We start from the raw sequence: 23,963 nt of genomic DNA, 5'->3' as shown, positions 1-23,963 counted from the left end.
TTAGTGAATATGTTCAAGAGAAAAAGGAATAAACTTCTAGGTATTTAAAGACATCAACACATAATAGGGGAAATTGGCATGATTCCTGAAGAAGGTCTCATGCCTGAAACGTTGATTCTCCTGCTCCTTGGATGCTGCCTGACCTGCTGCGCTTTTCCAGCAACACATTTTCAGCATTGAGGTAAATCAGCCATGGTCTGATTGAATGCTGGAGTAGACTCAAAGGGCCAAATGACTCCAATGATCCAATGATCAATGACTCCCAATGACCTATGACTGCTATGACTCCTATGCTCCATTAGAACTTGTCAGGGATAATCCTAATGCTGATGTGGGCCTCAGGGGGTCAACAACAAAGTTATAGCATTCTAGCTGGCCTGTAGCTGGTGAAATGTAACATATGGAAAGGCCAGTAGAGGGGACATTGTCTAGCCACGTGCTGGGGAAAGTTGCATCTGTACCAATGCAACGAGTCTCCGTGAACCCATGTTGGGTTCAATGCTGTTGTAAGCCAGGTTACTAAGGAAATAGGATGTTAAACGGAATGGCAGAGGAAAGGGATCACAATTGGAAAGATGTAAATCAAAGACAAAGAGAGCAGAATTAATACTGGAAATAATAGACAGTGACAGAAAGGGGGAGAGAGTATACATCTAGGAATAAACTTTGAAGAGACTGGCATTTACAAGAAGAATAAAACTAAAGACTCTACATCTGAATGCACATTATATTTTAGCAATAAAGGAAGAAATAATGGGAGCTTGATAGAAACATGTGGTGATAATCATGGGTGATTTTAATCTACACATAGACTGGAAAAGTCAGATGAGCAAAGATATCCTGGATGAGAAGTAGAATACCTTCAGGATACTATATTAGAAACGTTCTTTCTGAACCTAACCAGGCTATACGAGATTTGGTACTGTGCAGTGAGATAGGATTGAAAATGTGTTGCTGGAAAAGCGCAGCAGGTCAGGCAGCATCCAAGGAACAGGAAATTCAACGTTTCGGGCATAAGCCTGAAGGGCTGTTGAAGGGCTTATGCCTGAAACATCGAATTTCCTGTTCCTTGGATGCTGCCTGACCTGCTGCGCTTTTCCAGCAACACATTTTCAGCTCTGATCTCCAGCATCTGCAGACCTCACTTTCTCCTCCAGTGAGATAGGATTACTTAATTATCTCATAGTGAAAGTGTCTTTAATTGACCATAATATAATTGAATTTTACTTTCACCTTGAAGGGGAGATTGGCTCCAAAACAATATTTTTCAATTTAATAAGAGCAGCTATGAGAGGATGAATGCCAACCTTGCTAAAATAAATTGACAAATTAAGTTAAAAGACAGGTCAATAGAGATGTCGTGGTAAACATTTATGGGGATATTACAGAATAGATACATTTCAAGTAAGAAAAACTAAGGGGTGGACACCCCTTCCATGATTGGCGAAAGGAAGGACTGCAAATGCTGGAGATGAGTCGAGAGTGTGGCGCTGGAAAAGCACAGCAGGTCAGGCAGCATCCGAGGAGCAGGAGAATCAACGTTTCGGGCAAAACCCCTTCATCAGGAATGAGGCTGTGAGCCGAGGGAGTGGAGAGATAAAGGGGAGAGGGTTGGGGCTGGGGAAAGGTAGCTGACAGTGTGATAGGTAGATGAAGGGAGGGGTGATGGTGATAGGTTGGAGGGGTGGATGGAGCGGATAGATGGGAAGGAAGACGGACAGGTAGGGACCGGTCATAAGGGCGGTGCCGATTTGGAAGGCTGAACTGGAATAAGGTGAGGGGAAGGGAAATGAGGAAACTGGTGAAATCCACATTGAAGAAAGAATAAAGGCAGTATCAAATTTAAGGGAAAAAAAAGGTGGCAGGTCTGAGGTTTTGACAGAATGTTAAAAAAAGGAACGATTAAAGCAATTGTTAATGAGAGAAATTTAGAGTATGAGAGAAATCCTATCAGAAATATAAAAACCGATAATAAAAGTTTTTTAAAATATTTAAAAAAACAAGAATTAACAAAGTCAGCATTGGTCCTATAGGAAGTGAGTAAGGAGAATTGACAAAGGAAAATGAGACGGCAGGTGAATTGATTCGGAATTTTGCATTAACCTTCACGATATAGGATACAAGTAACAGCCAGAAGTAGTGATAAATCAGTAAATGAAATGAAGGGAAGAACTCGGAACAATTATAATCACTACGGAAGTGGTACACAATAAATTGTTGGAGCTCTGGGTCAGGGACCTGATAGACTTCTTCCTGGGTCTTAAAGGAAGTGGCCAGTGAGATGGTTAGTGCATTGGTTTTATTTTTTCTAAATTCCCTAGATTTGGGGACTGTCCCATTAGGTTGAAAGATAATAAAAAGGGAGGGGGTAGACAGCAGGAAACCGCAAGCCAGTTAGCTTAACATCTGTCAAAGGAAAAATGTTAGGAACTGTTATTAACAAAGATATAGCAGGACATTTAGATAGATCTATGGAAATCAGGCAGAGTCAACATGGTTTTGTGGAAAGGTTTAACCAATCTACTGGAGTTTGCTGTAGAAGTAAAATATGTGGATATGAATCCACACATCCACAACCTGTGGATGTACCATACTTCAGTTTCCAACAGGCATTTGGTAAAATGCTACATCAAAGGTTATTGTGGAGAATAAAGGTTCATGCTGTAGGGATAGCACAAAGGCATGGATGGAAGACTGGCTGGCTAACAGAAAGCAGAGAGTAAGCATTAATCAATTTTTTTTCAGGTCGTCAGGATGTAACAAGTGGTGGGCCACAAGGATCGATGCTCTGACCTCAAATCGTTTACAATCTATACAAATAATTTGGATGAAAGGACTGCAGGTGTGGTTAAAAAGAAAACTGATGACTCAAAGATAAGTAGGAAAGTAAGTTGTGAAGAGGATAAATGAAGGCTATAAAAAAAAGGACAGGAAGTGAATAGGCAAAGAACTGGAAAAATGGAATTTAATGTGGAAAATGTAAAATTGTTCAAGTTGGCAGGAGGAATAAATAAGAAGCATATTATATAAATGGTGAAAGATTGCAGAGCTATTGCAGATGGATCTGGATGTCCTCATGCATGAATAATGTAAGGTTAGTATGCAGGGACAGCATAGGAAAGCTAATAGAATGTTATCGTTATCATTTATGGCCAGGAAAATTGAACATAAAAGTCAGGAACATATGGTTCACATGCGCAAGGGTGAGACTACCGTAGTATTGATTAACTTATTTAAGGAAGTTAAAAATCTCACAACACCAGGTGATAGTCCAACAGGTTTATTTAGAAGCACTAGCTTTCAGAGCGCTGCTCCTTTATCACATGGTTGTGGAGTATAAGATCGTAAGACACAGAATTTATTGAAGGAAGGATGCAAATGCATTGCAAACAGTTCAAAGAAGGTTAACCTGGCTAACACTTGGGTTGTCTTTTGATGTCAGGTTTGACAAGACTTGGAGAGTTCCGGACAAAACGGTTGTGGGGCTGATGTTTCCTCTTATGGGAGAATCTAAAACTGAGGTTCACTGTTTAAAAGCAAGTGTTCACCCATATAAAACAGAGATGTGGTTTAAAAAAAACTTCTCTGGGGTTTCTGAGTCTTCCAAACTTTCTTTTCCTGAAAAGGCAGAATGAAAGAAAAGTCTTCAAGGCAGAGCTGCTGGATAGCTTCTTGTTCAGCAAAGCAGTGAAAGATTTACAGGGTTTTCTGGGGTGTGGACTTCAGACTACAATCAGGTCAGTGGTGATCCTGTTGAATAGCACAGCAAACTCCTAGGGCCAAATGGCCTATTCCTGTTCCATGTTCAAATATTCATATGTAGCCATACGGCAACAAGGTATTGGGGAAAGACTGAGGATCACGGAAGGAAATGTTGTGGATGGGCAACAGATTAGATGTGGGGTAAATAGAGAGCACTGAAACCCTGCCTCAACTTTGCAATCCACATCATTGGCAAGAGAACCTGACAGTGCTCAAGTGCTGACCGAGGCAGCTATAATCAATCGACACTGAGGTAACAAACTCTGAGTTCACAAGCATGTTAAATTAGCTGAAAGCATTAGTCAACTCCATGCCTGTCATACACACACATACCGTGTTGATAATCTTCTGGTTGCAACAATGCACATCAAAACTGGAACCCTCAACGCAACACCTTTCCCCTGATTTCCTGTCCCCACAAACATCATTCCCCCGATACCCCCTGATAAAAACCCTAAAGCCATTCATCCTCCCGTTCATTTACCGACTCCATAGTGACCTGTTCAACCCACCTTCTCCCCGCCTTCCCTCTCAGCCCCAAATGGAATAAATATTGGAGCAACAGCTCCCAGCAGATACATGCTTTGAATCAAGGAAGCAAACGTACCAGCAAATACCACCAGCCATCTGTGAAATAGCAGGAAAGTGGAAAAACACAGCAGGCCAGGCAGCATCGGGAGGTGGAGAAGTCAGTGTTTCAGGTTCTCCACCTCCTGATGCTGCCTGGCCTGCTGTGTTCTTCCAGCAACCTGCCAGTCTACGTTGGATTCCAGCACCTGTAGTTTTTTTTGTCTCTGATCTGTGAAATAGCAGGCTTTGAAATGCCACTGTGACAGTGGTCTACAGTAAACAAGTTCAGGATAAACCAGAGCCCTCGTATATCAAACCTCCACCACCGGTGCCTGAATACAAACCCCTAAAGCACATATGAAAAGACACATTCCTGAGGAGTGTGCCTCCCACAGATTACTTGATAGATGAATAACTCTAAAGACAGCAAATGAGGAGCTATTAGTCTCCTTTGGGGATTTACATAAATAAATAAAAGCAGTCGTTTCATTAAAATCCAGAGCTGACAAATGACTGTGAGGGATGTTATCATGCAAATGCTTGACATACTGGTGTGAGATTCCTCACTCAGCTATTTTGACAGAGCCACTAACTGTTTTCACAACAATAGTGGAAGTGGAATCTGATAAAGCTGCCTGAGCAATGGAACAGTAACATGAGTCATCTTCATTTCAGCACAGTCACTTAGAAAGATGTTCTCAAAGAATGGCATTCCATCCTGGCAATCATAATTTGGAGGTGCCAGTGTTAGATTGGGGTGTGCAAAGTTAAAAATCACACCATAGCAGGTTATAGTCCAACAGGTTTATTTGGAAGCACTAGCTTTCGGAGCACTGCTTCTTCAACACCTTCAACAACCACTTGATGAAAGAGCAACGCTCCGAAAGCTAATGCTTTCAAATAAACCTGTTGGACTATAGCCTGCTGTGGTATGATTTTTAACTTTGTACATCCTGGCACTGGTGAACTTCTGTCTTCCACCCATATCCTTTATACTGCCACTATAGGCAAAAGGACAAAGTTGAAAGGTGTGGCGCTGGGAAAGCACAGCAGGTCAGGCAGCATCTGAAGAGCAGGAGGATCGATGTTTTGGGCATAAGCTCTTCATCAGGAATCAAAACATCGATTCTGCTGCTACTCAGATGCTGCCTGGCCTGCTGTGCTTTTCCAGCGCCACACTCTCAACTCTGATCTCCAGTATCTGCAGTCCTCACTTTCTCTCAGAGGAGCAGAGGCCAGGAGAGTGAGATTCTGAAGTGGCACAGGCTGGAGTGATACAAATGGACTGGCCACTTTGCTTATTACCTACTCACTTCTAACAGTAATGATTATCTTCCTCAAACTGACTGCCATTGGGATGGGAGTGTGGGATCCACTTTGGGCCACTTCCCACGGCTTGTACCCTGGATAGAACACCTGGAATTTCTTGGGGAAAATCGGTCAGTCCTGCTGTTAAGTGTGGCGGCATTTGAGGTGAATGGATGGGTGGAGAGCTCAACGGCCTTCCGCTGGGACATCTTGAGGGTGAGGTCAAAAGCAGAGTCCCGCCCCAAATTTGCCTGGGCTTGACAAAGATTCCACGAAAGTCATTAGTTCAGAAGTTGCCGGGGTTGGAGGGTTTGAGCTACAGGGAGAGGCTGAACAGGCTGGGACTATTTTCCTGGAGCATTGGAGGCTGAGGGGTGACCTTTATAGAGATTTATAAAATCATGAGGGGCATGGATAGTGTCATTAGCCAAGGGTCTTTTTCCACGGTAGGAAAATCCAAGACTAGCAGGATTCAATAACGAGAGGTCACGCTTTCAAGGTGAGAGGCTGAAAGTTTAAGGGGGATACACGCAGCAAGTACTTCACTCAGAGGGTGGTGGGTGTTTGGAATGCGTTGCCAGCAGGGGTGGTAGAGGCAGGCACAGTAGATTCATTGAAGATGCGTCTGCAAAGATGCATGAGTAGGTGGGGAGCAGAGGGATACAGATGCTTAGGAATTGACCGACAGGTTTAGACAGTACGCTTGGATCGGCTCAGTCTTGGAGGGCCGAAGGGCCTGTACCTGGGCTGTAAATTTTCTTTGCTTTTTGTTCTAGAGGGCATTCGTATAAGATGAGAGGGGAAAGATATAAAAGGAACCCAAAGAGCAACTTTTTCACGCAGAAGGTGGTACATGTATGGAATGAGCGGCCAGAGGAGATGGTGAAGGCAGGTCTATTTATTAGATTTAAAAGTCATCTGGATGGGTATATGAGTAGGAAGGGTTTGGAGGGATATGGGCCAAATGCTGGCAAACGTGACTAAATTAATTTAGGATATCTGGTGAGCATGGATGAGTTGGACCGAAGGGTTTGTTTCTGTGCTCTACAGCGTTATTACTCTAAAAGAGTCATATTGGACTCAAAACATTAACTCTGTTCCTCTCTACAGAGATGCTGCCAAACTGGCTGAATTTCTTCAATGCCTTCTGTTTTTATTTTCGATTGCGCAAATTCTGTCCTCATCATACTTTTGTTTTGTGAGGTCCTTGCCAGATGTCGATCATCTGATAGCCATACATGGCACGTCCCTGTTAGTCTAAAAGACCATGAGGAGTGGGAACCCTGACTGAATTTCTGCCAAAATCAACTGAGCTAAACCTACTGCAAGGCAGCCGATTCCTGGCAGATCAGAGACTGAGTTTTTGAACCTTTCAGGTCAATGTTCATCAATGACTCATTGCTTAAATGTATCAGAGGGGTGGGGGAAGAGGTAGATCTTGTGTGCACGTTTTTGAATATGTGATAGTCTCTGAGAAACATACAATATTCTTAGTCAAGGTAGATGCAGGAAGGATGTTTCCTCAGGCTTGGTGCAGTCAAAGATTAGGAGGCAGAGTCTCAGAGTAAGAGTCAGGCCACCTGGACTAAAATAGGGATATTTCTTTTCACTCAGAGGGATAAATGTTTGGAGTAGTCTACCCTGGAGGTCCATTTGAAGTACATTCAAGACTGAAGTTGATAGACTTTGTAATACCATGACACCAAGGAATATGGGAAAAATGGTAAAGAAGCAGATGATCAGCCATGATATGTGTGAATGCTGGAGCAGGCTCAATGGGCTGAATGGCCTCCACTTATTCCTGTTTTCCAGGTTTCTACCCAACAGAGGTAACCATTGTGTAACCCCTTTGCAGTTGATAAGACATTTCTGGGAAGAACAAACAAAGCAGTATGGACATTATTGGATCATTTGGTACATTTTCCCCCTCATAGGTCAACTAGTTGGCTCTTACTCTGAGATAGACAACCAGGAAGCTGGAAGAACACAGTAAGCCAGGCAGCATCAGGAAGTGGAGAAGTTAACGTTTCGGGTGTAACCCTTCTTCAGTCCTGACGTTGCCTGGTTTGCTGTGTTCTTCCAGCCTCCTGCTTGTCTACCTTGGAATCCAGCATCTACAGTTTTTTTAATCCTTTATCTGGAACGGCTGGTTGCATTTTTGAAATACAGTTGGGCAATCTATTAGAAACAACCTCCCAGCTCCACAAAATCTCAATTAGTCATGCAATCCATGTTCAGAGAAGTCTCAGATTTCTAAGGGGGTTCTTCCTACCCCCGAGCATAACTTTGGTGAGTCATTCATGAAACCCTTGAGCTACAGAGAAAGCTGTATTCTCCAGGATTTCCAAGATTTTGTAACCAGTGGAAATAATTTCTCTTTATCCAGCAAATGCATTCTCCTTAATATCTTGAAAGGTTTAATCATCTCACCCCTTGACCTTCCAGAGTGATTCAAGAATGCAATCCTAGATTATCGCCACTTCACATGGTATTGGTTAAAATTTACAAACACATTTTGGCTTCAGGCCCAGATTGGACATATCAGATTTGAAGTTGAAGCTTTGATATTGCTCATTAATGTTATATCACAGAGCCTCAAACTTACAGGAGATGGGCAGATTTTGGGTTAATTTCCCCTCATTTTTCTTGTTTCCTATCCTGGAGGCAATCATTTTTCCTAACTATCAGGGTAGATAGTGGTAATGTCACCAGCCAGTAATCCAGATGGCCACGTTAATGTGACATTGGTTCAAATCCCACTATGTCAGCTCATGGATTTTAATTTCAATCAATCGAGCTGGATTTGAAAGCAAGTCTCCGTAGCAGTGACCATGGCAACAATCATCATTCGTTTTAAAAACCCATCTGGTTCACTAATACAGTTCAGAGAGGGAAAGCTACTGTTGTTACCCAGTCTAGTTTAAATATCACTTGAAACCCATACCAATGTGGTTGATGCCCACTGAAATCATAGAATCACTAGAATGCAAACATGCCATTTAGCCCAACAAGTCTACACCAACCCATTTCCTCCTCCCCCCCACCAATTACTCTACTGACGAATGCACCTAACCCACACATCCCTGAACACTGTGGGCAATTTATCATGGCCAATTCACCCTAACCTGCACGTCCTTGTACTATGGAGGGACCCAGAGGAAATCGCATGCAGACACAGGGAGAATGTACAAACTCCACACAATCGCCCAAGGCTGGAATCAAACTCGAGTCCCTTGCACTGTGAGGCAGTAGTGCTAACCGCTGAGCCACCGTGCCACCAGAGGGATAGGCAACAGGTTCTGGCCTCATATACTCTGTTGTTGTATGAAACCAGACGCGATAAAATAGGGTCACAAAGTCTGGGAAGTAGTGTACAAGGTAAATTGCTGTTTCCCTGCACAGTGTATAAAACACTATTAAACCCACACTTAACATTCATAAAAGGTATCATAGAATGACCTTATTTTGTACTGTAATCACTTGACCCTTGGATTTGCATTGGTTCTTCTCAATCTCCTCTAGCTCCACAACCCTCCAAGATCTCTGTACTCGTCCAATTCTGGCCTCTTCAGCACCCCTCCAGTTTTGACATATAGGCCTCAGGCCTAAATAACTCCGCCTCTCCCTACTCCTTTAAAACTTATCTCTTGGTCAAATCCATTTGGTCAACCACCTTATTATTTCTTAAGTTGGTTTAATGATTGCCTTGTAAGGTTTTCCTAGATTCTCAATGCGTTGGGTAACAAGCCACAAATTTTGTCGACATGCCAATAATTTATAGAATCATGAAATCCCTACAGTGTCGGTGCAGGCCATTTGGCTCATCCAGTCCACACCAACTCTCTGAGGAACATCCCACCCAGACCCACCTTCCTACTCTATCACTGTAACCTTGCATTTCCCATGGCCAATCCACCTAGCCTGCCCATCTTTGGACTGTGGGAAGAAACTACAGCACCCAGAGGAAACCCATGCAGACACAGGGAGAATGTGCAAACTCCACACAATGTCGCTCAAGCGTGGAATTAAACCCAGATCCCTGGCATTGTGAGGCAGCAGTGCTAACCACTGAGCCATCGTACCACCTGAATTCTTGACTTATCCTAGAAGTTACTCTTGCCCCTTCAACCAATTTGGTATCTTGACCTTAGATTCATCCTCAAATGTCCCAAATTTTATAAAAAGGAAATCAGAGCACAAGTTATATAGGAAATTATTCGACTTTAGCAGATTCTATGCAATGCAGTGAAAACTGCCTGCAGCATTGACTTTCTAAACCACCATTGGAGCTCTGGATTAACATTCACATCAGGTAACAGACTGAAGCCCAGTTGGAAGTCACTGCATTACACTATAAACAGGCCACACACATGCACAGAATGGCGTACCGTTGAATCTGCAGCATCCTTTGCCTCTCTAATGTACTTGTCCAGCACTCTGATGTCACAGATGGGGTGGAGTGGAGTCAACTTTGCTGGCTTTATATAACCGAGTAACATCACCAGGAGTGCAAAAAGTCCTTGGATTGGAGGAGAAGGAAAAAAAAAATAAGAAAAAAGAACCAGCAGTTAACATGCGATACAAATTTATGACAAACCTGGATCTAAGTGTATGAAAACCTCTGAATGAGTATAGGGGGTAGGCTTGCTGGTGCCTCATTGTATGCCTTGAGGGGAGACCTCAAAATGACACCCAATGCTTTGTTACCAGAAGATATGTAAAAATCAGAAAAGGAGTCATCTTATCCTGGAACTCTAGTTGAAGGCCATCTGGAGGATATGGGCATTGCTGGCAAGTCCAGTATTATGAGGAAAGACCAGGTTGACTGGGCTTGTACTGACTGGAAATTCGAAGAATGGGGGGGATCTCATAGAAACATATAAAATCCTGATGGGACTGGACAAGCTAGATGCCAGAAGAATGTTCCCAATGTTGGTGAAGTCCAAGACTAGGGGTCACTGTCTAAGAATAGAGGGTAAGCCATTCAGGATTGAGATGAGAAAGAACTTCTTCACTCAGAAAGATTATATGAATAGGAAGGGTTTGGGCTGAATATGGGATGGGTGCTGGCAGGTGGGACTAGATTGGGTTGGGATATCTGGTCGGCATGGACAAGTTGGACCGAGGGTCTGTTTCCATGCTGTACATCCCTATGACTCTATGTGAACGTGTGGAATTCTCTCCCACAGGAAGCTGTTCAGGCCAGTTCATACGATATATCCAAGAGGGAGCTGGATATGGCCCTTGCAGATAAAGGGATCAAGGGATATGGAGATAGAGCAGGAATAGGATACTGAAATTACCTGATCAGGCATGATCATGTTGAATGATGGTGCAGGCTCGAAGGGCTGAATGGCCTACTCACGCACCTATTTTGTATGTTTCTATTATAGGAAGATATGCGTGGGTTTGTCAGATGGTCAGATCAGTGGCCTGAAAAGTGTGAAGTGATGCTTTTTGGAAAAAAGAAACAAGACAAGGTAGTACTCACTGAATGGCAGGACACTAGGAAGCTCAGAGGAACAATAGACAATAGACAATAGGTGCAGGGGTAGGCCATTCAGCCCTTCAAGCCTGCACTGCCATTCAATATGATCATGAACAGAGGGATCTTGGGTCTGCAGTTCTCTGATGGTGGCAGGACAGGTTAATAGGGTAGTTAAGAAGGCATAGAAAATGCTTAGCTTTTGTGGCATAGATTTTAAGAGAAAGAAGGTCATGTTGGAGCTGTACAGAATTTTGGTAAGGCCACAGCTGGACTACAGGAAGAATTGTGATCGCACTGGAGAGAGTGCAAAGGAGATAAAACCAAGTCTGGCCTGGAATGAGCATTTCAGCTACAAAGAGAGGCTGAATAAGCTTGGGTTATTTTCTTCGGGGCAGAGAAGGTTAAAAGGGTAACTGCCAGGGGTGTATAAGATTATGAGGAGCATGGACATGGTGAGTGGAAAGCAGCTGTTCTCTTAGTTGAAGGGCTAATAATGGGGGGACTGATTCTAAAATGAAAGGCTGAAGGGGATTTGAGGAAAAGCCTTTTCACCGAGGGGGTGGTGAGGGCTCTGGGAGGTAGAGATGAGAAACCTCACAACCTTCAAAAGATACTTGGATGAGTCACTTGAAGTGTCAGAACATTCAAGGCTATGGGCCTTGGAAAGTGGAACTGGTGTAGGAAGTAGTATATTTTTGGTGGCACAAACTAGAGGAACCAAAGATCCTCTTCTGGATTCTATGATTCTATGATGCTTTCAATGATTAAACATTCTTCTGTCAATCCACTACTAGCTGGCAATCAAACATGGACCAGGATTGCTGAATTTATGATTATCACCAAAGATTGCAGAATATTTCAATCAGTAGGATTAGGATTGTGGGAAGCCTGGGGGTTAGAATACAAAACCTTTACCTCCAGAAATCTATACTGGGTCTATCGTCTCTCTGTTGACTTCCATGAATTTAACATATAAATTTATACATATAAATTAAGCCCTTCAAACCTGCTTTGTTATTCCTGATCTAACTGTGGCCGCAACTTCAGTTTCCCCACCCCCTCACCCCCATCTGATCTGGCTTTATTCTTGACGAACGACAGAGTGATGGGGATGTACAGCACGAAACAGATCCTTCAGTCAAACTCATCCGTACAAACCAGGTTTCCTAAATTAATCTAGTCCCATTTGCCAGCACTTGGGCCATATCCCTCCAAACCCTTCCTATTCACGTACCCATCCAGACGTCTTTTAAATGTTGTAATTATACCTACCTACACCACTTCCTTTGGCAGCTCGTTCCATACACAACCAACCTCTACATGAAAAAGTTGCCTCTCAGGTCCCTTTTATATCTTTCCCCTCTCATTTTAAACCTATGTCATCTAGTTTTGGACTCCCCTACCGTGGGGAATTTTCACCCTTATCATGCCCCTCATGATTTTATAAGCCTCTATAATGTCACCTCTCAGCCTCCGACACTCCAGAGAAAATAGGCCCAGCCTATACAGCCTCTTCCTATAGCTCAAAGGCTTCTCTTAAAATATTCAAAGATGCAGTTTCTATTACATTTGGGAAGAGAATTATACAGACTGACGATCTTTTGAGAGAAGGAAATTTTCTATGTTTGTCTTCAATGTTTTCAGTCACTCAGTTCCAGTAAGAGATACAGTTAGTAAGTTTGCAGATGACATCAAAGTTGGAGGTGTAATGGACAGTGAAGAAGGTTACCTCAGATTACAACGGGATCTTGGTCAGATGAGCCAGTGGGCTGAGGAGTGGCAGATGGAGTTTAATTTAGATAAATGTGAGGTGCTGCATTTTAGGAAAGCAAATCTTAGCAGGACTTATACACTTGATGATAAGTTCCTAGGGAGTGTTGCTGAACAAAGAGACCTTGAAGTGCAGGTTCATTGCTCCTTGAAAGTGGAGTCACAGTAGATAGGATAGTGAAGAAGGCGTTTGGTACGCTTTCCTTTATAGGTCAGAGTACTGAGTACAGGATTGAGAGATCATGTTGCAGCTGTACAGGACATTGATTAGGCCATTGTTGGGATATTGCGTGCAGTTCTGGTCTTCTTCCTATCAGAAGGATGTTGTGAAACTTGAAAAGGTTCAAAAAAGATTTACAAGAATGTTGCTACGGTTGGAATATTTGAGCTATAAGGAGTGGTTGAATAGGCTGGGGCTGTTTTCCCTGGAGCATCAGAGGCTGAGAGGTGACGTTATAGAGGTTTTTAAAATCATGAGGGGCATGAATAGGGTACATAGACAAAAGTCTTTTCCCTGGGGGGGGGGGAGTCCAGAACTAGTGGGCAGAGGTTTAGGGTGAGAAGGGAAAGATATAAAAGAGACCTAAGGGGCAACTTTTTCATGCAGAGGGTGGTGCGTGTGTGGAATAGCCTGCCCGAGGAAGCGGTGGAGGCTAGTACAATTGCAACATTTAAAAGGCATCTGGATGTGTATATGAATAGGAAGGCTTTGGAGGGATATGGGCTGGGCATTGGCAGGTGGGACTAGATTGGGTTGGGATATCTAATCGGCATGGACAAGTTGGACAAAAGGGTCTGTTTCCGTGGTGTACATCTCTATGACTCTATGTCTCAGAAGCCAATTAAGTCCCCTCAGGATCTTCTACGTCTCAATGAGATCACCTCTCATTCTTGTCAATTCCAGTGAATACCAGCCCAATATGTCCAACTTTTACTCATAAGATAAACTCCTTAACAGGAGTAAAAGATTCTGTCTGTAATTGCACACCACGCAGTCCTCTATAAAAAGGATGAGACTCTGAAGCATATCTCTTTATGGTCATTTGCCAGCTTTCTCTACTGTGTTAGGTTCACAGTGACCTTGCAAATGTTGCCTAACTCTCAGTTTTCCGTAGTCCCTCAGCATTTCGTGACACACTGTATTTCATCTCTCGTTACCTAGTAACCCTTTCATGAGAAGCCACCCACATAGATTCATTTCTTCCTCTGTTGTCTCTTTCATTCAGTCTGTCCTGTGGAGTGAATTACCTCATGGCCTTAGCTGGATCAGTCAAGGACCAAGAATTCCATTTTGATGGCACGCTGTGTGAAAAGGTTTGAGAAGTGGCAAGGTGAGGGGGGGAGGAAGTGACAATAGCTACATCTGCAGATCCAGCCATAGAAGACAGACTAAACTCGATGAACGGAAAACAATTGAGCAGGTCAAACTCCACATCTAAGTCGCCTAAGTACACCTCCAGTTGACAATTTTCAAATTACATTTTGATCCAGCTAACTAGACCCTCTGCCCGTCTGTAACTTAGGAGCCTTGACACTGTAGAAAATGCAGAAATTCAGTCAGTGACGAAGATACCTGTGTGGTGTTATTTTAATGTGTGACGACACCATTCTCATTGGGCAGGCAAGGCCAATATTGTATTCAGGATGTCTTGGTCAGACTATGCTTTTGAAACCTTTGCCAAGATTGTATTAATATCCATACCTCAGCCATTTCTGCTCTTACATTTAATGACATCATCACACACATTTCTTGGCTTCGAAGCACCTATCTTTTCTCTTTTGTAACTACTACTTCAAACACAAGATGATTTCTAAATTTTACATAAGAGGATGATTGCTGGGTGGGCTTTGCTGACTTTAAAATGATTTTGGGAAGCAATAGCTTTGAGGGAATTGCAGTGTTGGTGCTTCTGATCTTTGGCCAGAACTGTGAATATTGCGCACATTTCCATGAATTAGTACAAAAGTAGGAATCCTCTAATTCTTTTCTCCTGATGCATAGCTCGCTTCCACTTGGATGCGGCTGCGCTATTCACCTCAGTGACTTTGGAAAACAGGAAAACTAGCGTTTCAGCAGGACACAGGATCAAAGTGTTGGCAAAAGCTCTCACTTGTGATTCCAAACCTTTGTTGACTGAATTATTAGCAAAACACAGAAGGAGGGTGAATTCAGTAAAAGAGTTAGTCTATGTGTCTACTCGCTGCATCTCCTCACGTCGAGCTGCTGACTGACTTAGCAGTGGCCCCAATTGATGACAAGGTCTACAATAACCTATACCCTGAGCTCTGGAATTCAAACCTAAATCTTTCTTAATTCACCTCTTTTCTCTTTCCTTTAAGACCCTAGCTAGCTATCCTCAAACCTCCTTCTTTAACCTGGATGTAGCTCCAACAATACTCAAGAGGTTTGACACTGTCCAGGACTCTTGACTGGTCCCACATCCACCATCTTCAACATTCACTTCCAACCCCACCAATGCACATCTGCAGCAGTGTGTACCATCAACAAGGTTCACTGCAGCAACTCACCAAACTTCTTTGACAGCATCTCCCCAACCTGCACCTTCTGCAACCTAGAAGGTAAAGTCAGTATAGATCCTCAGGACCATAACGTGCTCTGTCAGTGGACAGAGAGCTGACTGATGATGAATGTAATCTGAGGGTCACCACACCTCGGATCAGGGATGAGGCCGAGAAGGCGAGATCCTCACCGTCACTTTAGCCATTACAGGAATTGAGCCCAGGTTGTTGGCATCACTATGCGTCTCAAACCAGCCAACCAGCCAACTGAGCTAACCACCATAAAATATAGTGCAGAAAGGGGACTGTTAAGCAATTAAATGGGTGGCACGGTGGGTCAGTGGTTGGCATTGCTGCCTCACAGCACCAGAGTCTCAGGTTCGATTCCAGCCTTGGGCGACTGTCTGTGTGGAGTTTGCACATTCTTCCCCGTGTCTGCATGGGTTTCCCCCGGGTGCTCCAGTTTCCTCCCACAGTCACAAAGATGTGCAGGTCAGGTGAGTTGGCCATGCTAAATTGCCCATAGTGCGAGGTGCATTAGTCAGAAGGAAATAGGTCTGGGTGGGTTACTCTTCAGAGGGTCAGTGTGGACTGGTTGGGCCGAAGGGCCTGTTTCCACACTGTAGGGAATCTAATCTAATCTCTAGGAACAAGGGCAGCAGACACGTGAGGACACCACCATCTGAAAGTTCCCCTCCATGCCACACACCACCTGGATTTGGAAATACTACACTATTTCTTTGCTGTCATTGGGTCAAAATTTTTAACAGCACTGTGGGTTATTTATACCAGATGGACAGCAGTGTTTCAAAGGCACCTCAGAACTGGCTGCGATAGGGGCAACTGGGGATGGACAATAAATATCGAACTAGCCAGTGATGACCAAATTGCACAAAAGAATTGAAAGAAAGATTTCACTTGAAGGTTCAACAAGGAGATCTGAAACTTCAGCCTTCAGGTCCTTCAAGGTTATACAGGAAGAATGCAAATTATCTGGAGTTTCCAATCTAATTGCCGTTCAGTCCTACCTTCATTGTAACCATTCCTTCTAAATCCAGAGGTTCCAGTTTCAAATTTCACTCCATACTTTTGCATTGAGGCTGACACTCCCTGTCAGGGGCAAGGAAGGAAATCGCATGCTGCTCTTTGCCCAGGACCCATCACAGCTAGAACAGCGTGCCCCCTAGTGCTCCAGGATCGAGTTATTTGCCTCGATGTACCGCAGTGTCCCAGGCCCTGCCTCTAGTAGCACTACTGAGGGAGTGCTGTACTGTTAGAAGTGCAGTATTTTGGAAGTAACTTTAAACTCCGTGCTCGGTGGTTAGCACTGCTGCCTGACAGCGCCAGGGACCTGGGTTTGATTCCACTCGTGGGTTATTGTCTGTGTGGAATTTGTACCTGTTTCCTCCAGGTCCTCCAGTTTCCTTCCACAGTCCAAAGATGTGCAGGTTAAATGGATCGGCTGTGGGAAACATAGGGTTACAGGGATGGGGTGGGTCTGGACAGGGATGCTGCTCTTTGGAGGGCGACTTGATGGACCAGATGGCCTGTTTCCTCATTATAGGGATTCTATGAAAATGAAGCTCCGTTTTGTCTCTGAAAAGGATGTTAAAAAACATCCCATCTTGAACAAGTAAGAGACTAGGAGATTTTCTTTTGGCATCCCAATCAATATTCATCCCTTAATTACCATTACTGTAATAAATAAGCTGCTCTTGATTATAGTGCTGCATACAGGAACGTACTGTCCACAGATTGCTGTCACTTTTTTTTTCGATTACTTACAGTGTGGAAACAGGCCCTTCGGCCCAACAAGTCCGCACCGACCCGCCGAAGCGCAACCCACCCATACCCCTACATTTACCCCTTGCCTAACACTACGGGCAATTTAGCATGGCCAATTCACCTGACCCGCACATCTTTGGACTGTGGGAGGAAACCGGAGCACCCGGAGGAAACCCACGGGGAGAATGTGCAAACTCCACACAGTCAGTCGCCTGAGTCGGGAATTGAACCCGGGTCTCAGGCGCTGTGAGGCAGCAGTGCTAACCACTGTGCCACCGTGCCGCCCACTGACATAGCAACAGCTTTCGAAAAGCAAAACAAAGAACCGCGGATATTGAAGATCCGAAACAAAAACAACATTTCTCAAGGAACTCTGAAGAAGGGTCACTTGATTCAAGACATTAACTCTATTCTCTCTCCACAGATGCTGACAGACCTGCTGAGTTTCTCCAGCAATTTCCAGCTTTAGAAAAGCATTGCTTTGGCTCAATGTAAAGTTGAACAGGATTTGACTAAAGTCATGAGACGTGCTTAAAGAGGCTGGCAGCAGGATAAGGTCTAGCTGGTCTGCCAAGCTCACTCACTCATGCCGGCTGGTGGACTTTGTATATGGGCAGTTACAGGTTAATCCACTGTTGCGGCGTAACATCTGAGCCCAATCCCCTCCATATCTCATGTCCACACGCAGACACTTTCAAATCAGGGTCCCTCATCAGCAAGCAACAGCAAAGAACTTGGCTGATTTCCAGTGAACTCAAGCCAACTGTCATTCCCTAGTGCTGGCAGGTGGAACTAGATTGGGTTGGGATATCTGGTCAGCATGGACAGGTTGGACCAAAGGGTCTGTTTCCATGCTGTACATCTCTATGACTCGTGGCATGAGCTAAATGAAGTGTTTGGTCTGAGCATCTTAGTTCCACACATTGAATCAATAGCCATTAGACCGCGAGTCATGTTTTATATATTGATTGATAGCGAACTCTTTGCTCCTGTGTCAGCTCTGGCACAGAAGAAAGAAATTGAAGAGCAGGCATACCAGAGAGAGCAGTTGTTAACCTCCCCAGTGACTGCAGGTTCAAATACTACTCCAGCCCAGAGCTTCGCAGCAACACAGAATTGTTACAGTACGGAGAAGCCATTCAACCCACCATGTCTGTACCAGCTCTTCAAACAAGTTCATTTAATGACATTCTCCCACCTTCTCCTCATAACCCTGTGCATTCTCCTTTTCAGATAATAGTCCAATTCGCTCTTGAAAGCAGTGATTGGATCTACCTCTACCATAGTCTCAAGCAACACAGTCCTCCGTCATTCCTGTGAGAAAACCTCTTTTTTTCCCCACATCACTTTTGCTTCTTTTATCAAATGCTTTAAATCTGTGCACTCTCATTCTTAAACCTTTCATGTGTAGAAGCAATTACTTGCATGGAAGCTTCCTATATACATACAAATTAGGAGCAGAAGAAACCACTGGGCCCCTTGAGCCTGAACCACCATTGAATTAGATCATGGCTAATCTGACTGTGATCTCAACCCCACATTTCACCGGCAAATAACCATCAACTCCCTTGTTAGTCAAGTATCTACCTTCTCTGCCTTAGAAATACTCTATGACTTTGCCTCCCCCACACTTGGGGAAGAGTTCCACAGACTCCCGATCCTTTCAGAGGAAAAATACCACCTCATCTCCATGTGAAATATAAGACCTCTTACTTTAATCTGTGTCCCCTTTACCTAGTCGCTTCCACAAGGAGAAAACATCCTTGTCACATTCCCAGTATGCAAAGTGGCTGCGATGTCAGCTAAAAAAACTCACGACGCTTTAAAGAAATGTTCACAAGTTCCTTGGCTAGACAATCTTATGAGATGGCCTGAAGATATATTATAAATTCATGTTCGTTTTTAGATTAGATTACCTACAGTGTGGAAACAGGCCCTTTGGCCCAACAAGTCCACACCGAAGAGTAACCCACCCAGACCCATTTTCCTCTGAGTAATGCACCTAACACCATGGGCAATTTAGCATGGCCAATTCACTTAACGTGCACATCTTTGGACTGTGGGAGGAAACCGGAGCACCCGGAGGGAACCCATGCAAACACGGGGAGAACGTGCAAACTCCATACAGACAGTTGCCCAAGGCCGGAATTGAACCTGGGTCCCTAGTCCTATAAGGCAACAGTGCTAACCACTGAGCCACCGTCTCCCTAAACAAATTCCTTATTTCTACTGCTCGTGCACCGATGCAGCTGCTAACTCTCCACACATCTTTCCTTTCTACTGCTAATCCTACAAACGTTTAAACCCCACTGTAAAGCAGATGTTCTGAATGGTTGCTCAGGAACTTGTGGAAATTTATTAGCCGCACTGTCGCCAAGCTCTCCATCCAACCTGCTAAGCCCACTTCGAAAGGTCTTTGTCCAGGCTTGCAAGTTCCTCCAAACTCTGCGCAATCCCCAACCATGGCTGGGTGAAGCATTCTCACCTCTGAGTGAGAGGGGTTGGGGGGGACAAAGAAAATCCTAGCTGGCACTGCCAGTGCGGTGCCAAGGGAGAGCATTGCCATGCCATCTTTCAGGTGAGATGTTCATCCGAGGCCCCATGCACCCTGTCAAGTGGCCACAAGAGATCTCAGTTTGGAGATGAGCCGAGCACATCCCGGTTTCCTGGCCAGTATTTATCCCTCAGTTGACATTACTAAAACAGACTATCTGATGGTTAACAAATTCACTTACATTATGAAAGCAACAATATTTTTTAAATGTATTCAATTGGCTGTAATGGTCTGAAAGAGATATCCCGAGGTTATGAAGAGCGCTATGTAAATTCAGGACTTTCTTTCTTAGCTCAACAGTCTTGTCCGTCAACCTTTGGCTATCCTTGTTGCTCACTCCACCCTAGCTTCCACACTGCCTTCAGAGCAACCATGCTTTTGCTCTGAATCTCACCTACCTCGAACTGCCCTGCTTGAGCAGCCGATCATCCTACCCGAGTGATGTCTAGTGGAAGATTCCGCGGTGCCTGAGCCCTTTGCCTGGTGAAAGCGTGATATAAAACAGAAGGTGTCGCCACATCAGGAAACGAAGCTCGGCCCCCTCAACGTTCCAATAAGGAATTGGGTTCGTGAAGTACTTACGCAGAGCGAGCGTCAGCTGCTTCAGGGATGGCGTGCAGAGGTGACAGTGCTGCCTTATTCAAGGGTGCTAAGTCGCAATAACATTTTCTAATACAGGGAGTGATAGAGACTGCAAAATCCACTTGGACATGTGGAGCTGCATTCAGTCTTTCAGGCAACAAAATAGCAAACATTTTACACTGCAGTGAATGAAACTCCTTCTTAATGTGGTAGACCAAATCAAAGCCCATAGAGGTTCATCCTTGTCACCTCTTGCCTTCTACGTACTGGGCTCAATGCCTTCAATCTCCCAGCAAAACATGTTCTTCTGCATCCTCCAACCCTTTTGTTCCCATTCTATTAACCTCGCTTGCTACATATCTCCCCTCCAATTTCACACCGCCACCAGTAACTTAGCTTCCAGCCACTGACCTCCGTCTCTTGCTCCCTGAACCATTGCCTCTCACTATTTCACAGAATTTTACAGCGTAGCAAGAAGCTGTTTGGCCAGTCATGTTTGTACCAACTCTTCAAAAGGGCTCTCTAATCAGTCCTAATTTCCTCACAATTTTACCAAAACGCTGTGAATTTTCTCTCCATTGAGTATTTATCCAAATCCCCTTTTGAAAGTTCCTTATGAATTTGCTTCCACTGTCCTTTCCAGATCTCAATAAACTGCTACATTAAAAAAAACCTTTTGCCAATTGTCTTAAATCTGTATCCATCTGGTTAGAAAATCTCTCATCACTGGCAACAATTTCTCCTCACTTAGTCAATCAAAACCCATTATGATTTCAAAAGGCATTTTGTACACTTTCCTTTATTGGTCAGAGCATTGAGTATAGGAGTTGGCAGATCATGTTGCAGCTGTACAGGACATTGGTTCGGCCACTTTTGGAATATTGCGTGCAATTCTGACCTCCTTCCAATCGGAAGGATGTTGCGAAACTTGAAAGGGTTCAGAAAAGATTTACAAGGATGTTGCCAGGGTTGGAGGATTTGAGCTACAGGGAGAGGCTGAATAGGCTGGGGCTGTTTTCCCTGGAGTGTCGAAGGCTGAGGGGTGACCTCTTAGAGGTTTATAAAATCTCGAGGATAAATAGACAGTCTTTTCCCTGGCGTGGGGAGTCCAGAACTAGAGGGTGTAGGTTTAGGGTGAGAGGCGAAAGATATAAAAGGGACTTAAGGGGTAACTTTTTCACGCAGAGGGTGGTGCATGAATGCAATGAGCTGCCAGTGATGGAGGCTGGTACAACTGCAACATTTAAAAGGCATCTGGATGGGTAAATGAATAGGAAGGGTTTGAAGTGATGTGGGCCAAGTGCTGGCAAATGGGATTAGTTTAAGTTGGGATATCTGGTCGGCATGGACGAGTTGGACTGGAAGGTCTGTTTCCGTGCTGCACATCTCTATGACTCTAAAAGCCTCTATCGTTTCTCTGTTCTGACGAGAACAATTTCAGCTTCTCCACACAACGATGGCCCCAGGCACTAACCCTCCTTCGCATTCATCCCTTTCCCAAAAAGCTTCCTCAGGATTTGATGGTCACGTTCCCCCTCTGCAGATTCGATTGCCACTCCAGGACACAATGGCCAAGAGAGTATAACGAGACCAAGCAAGTTGTTTATAAGTCTCCAAATTCTCTCTTTTGCAGGTGGCAAAACTGAAAGTCTCCTAATCAATCCCGTATGATGTGGAGAGGCATTCCTCATTATTATAGCCTCTGGTTTCAGACTAGCAACCTGTTCTAAGGAAAAGCAAATATATCGCTTCATCTACCCCAAAAAGCCTTGGAAGTCTTCACAACCCTGCCAAAAATACACTTGAGAAGTCCTTTGGGATCGCCTTGAATAAATCAGAACACAAGGACTAGGATTATGAGAGTTGAAAGAAGGGATTGAAAATGTTAAATGTTTGGCTCCCTGCAGTTGCTGCTAGACCTGCTGAATCTCTGCAGCACTCTGTATTTTTATTGCAGGGCTATAGAGTAGGCTGTTTGTACCATCCAGTACAATTATGACTGATCTGATCGTGGCCTCGACTCCACTTTCCTGTCTGCCCTCCATAAACCTCGATTCCCTCGTGGGGCAAAAAAAATCTATCCAACTCAGCCTCGATCGTATCCAGTGACTCAGCCAAAGGGCTTCAAAGATTAACAACCCTCTGCAAGAAAAATGTTTGACTTATCTCCAACCTCCCAAATTTTAAACGGTGTGCCCCCTAGACTCCCCTATGGGGAGAAAATACCATCTTGGCATCCACCCTGCCAAGTTCCCCTCAGGATTTTATAGTTCCAGAACTGATCTTTTTCTTTCCTTTTCTCGCCCACAGTTTGGCACCTCGACACTTTGGCACTCAGTACTCATTTCATCCCATGAAATGGGTCATCTAAATATAAATTGTTATTGTCACAACAATAGCAAGACTTGGCAGATCCGGACTCAGCCTGCCTGTCCAAAGCTCAGTGCTGGGTTCTCATAGAAAAACTTCCCCAAAAAGTGTCTTTTTTTAAAAACAGCCTGGAAGCCGCAAACAGGCCATTCAGTCTCTCTTTATCGGCTTTTATTAAAGCCGTAAAGATTAAGTTGGCAGAGATAATTGGCCATCCCCTCAACAGTTGAAAACACAGATTGACAGCACTACAATAACTGTAGGTAAGAGGAGTGTGTGTGTGTGAGACTGACGAGGTGAGTGTGTTTGCATGTGTGAGTAAGGGTGGGTGAAAGATATTGAGTGAGGGAGTGTGTGACTGTAAATGATTGAGAGTGAATGGGGCTGTGTATGTGTGAGTGAGAGAGTGAGTTTATAATAAAGACTAACTCTCCAGGGAACACCACTCCAAACCGCTTACCTGATATCCCCATATCCAAAACTTCATGGTTCTCTGCGATTACATTTCTTGAGCTGCCATGCGTGAATCTGTTTCCCATTGGAGGATCAGAAATTGCTGCAAACCGTTTACCTCACAGTTTTAACTCCAAATTGTGCTTTCTGGAGGAGATGTAGAGCTTGTCTGGAACTCTCCCTCCAGGTAATCCAAGTCAGGGATACACGTAAATGACAGAGGGTCTCCGGAGATGCAGGTTAAAGAAGCGGTGGGACAGTTGCAAGGACTCCCGGAGGGTCGTTTCTGTTCTGATTTCTGTCTCTCCCTTTCTAGAGCAGTCTGCACAAGGGAGCAGGACCCAGGCGCAGCCTCCCTCCCTCTCTCTCTCTCTTTTTACTGGAGTTCCTGAGACTCGCAGGGAGGGGGGAACTTAACGCGGGGACTTGGAAGCCGGGATTTTCCCCGTCTATCTGAGCACTGCTCAACTCCCTCCCACGTACCTCGGAGCACGTTTCTAGCCGGGCCCCCAGCTCACACAAAGCAACTGTGACTGAGGGCAGTTTTACACATGAGCTACTGAAAGTCTGTCACTGGGAGTGTGTGCAATAGGGGCATCCAGAAGTATTCAGCCCTGCACTCCCACCCCCACACACAGTATAACTTTACAAAATCCGTCATAAATAAATGACGGATTTATTTGACATGATACTGATTTTTTAAAAATCCTTTCACGACATGTGGTCATTGTTCCCCCAACTACTGTCCAGAAGGTGGTGATGAGCTACCTTCTTCTCTAATTGCCTCTCAAGATGGTGGTG

General features: G+C 44.3%; 1 protein-coding gene across 1 annotated transcript in view; it reads right to left on the bottom strand.

The window, feature by feature from the left end:
* epoa (erythropoietin a) overlaps positions 1-23,514 on the bottom strand; it is a 57,664-nt gene extending 34,150 nt beyond the window's left edge. The window contains exons 1-2 of the mRNA XM_060854681.1: positions 23,170-23,514; positions 10,029-10,159 (exon numbers count right to left, since the gene is read on the bottom strand). Of these exons, the coding sequence (XP_060710664.1) occupies positions 10,029-10,159; positions 23,170-23,248 (210 nt within the window). The 5' untranslated portion in view covers positions 23,249-23,514. The remainder of the gene's footprint in view (positions 1-10,028; positions 10,160-23,169) is intronic.
* Positions 23,515-23,963: the final 449 nt, after the last annotated feature.

The sequence above is a fragment of the Hemiscyllium ocellatum genome, chromosome 44 (genome assembly GCF_020745735.1).
Source record: "Hemiscyllium ocellatum isolate sHemOce1 chromosome 44, sHemOce1.pat.X.cur, whole genome shotgun sequence".
Lineage (NCBI taxonomy): Eukaryota > Metazoa > Chordata > Chondrichthyes > Orectolobiformes > Hemiscylliidae > Hemiscyllium > Hemiscyllium ocellatum.
The sequence above is the reverse complement of the archived record's forward strand: the minus strand, read 5'-3'. Positions and strand labels throughout refer to the sequence as shown.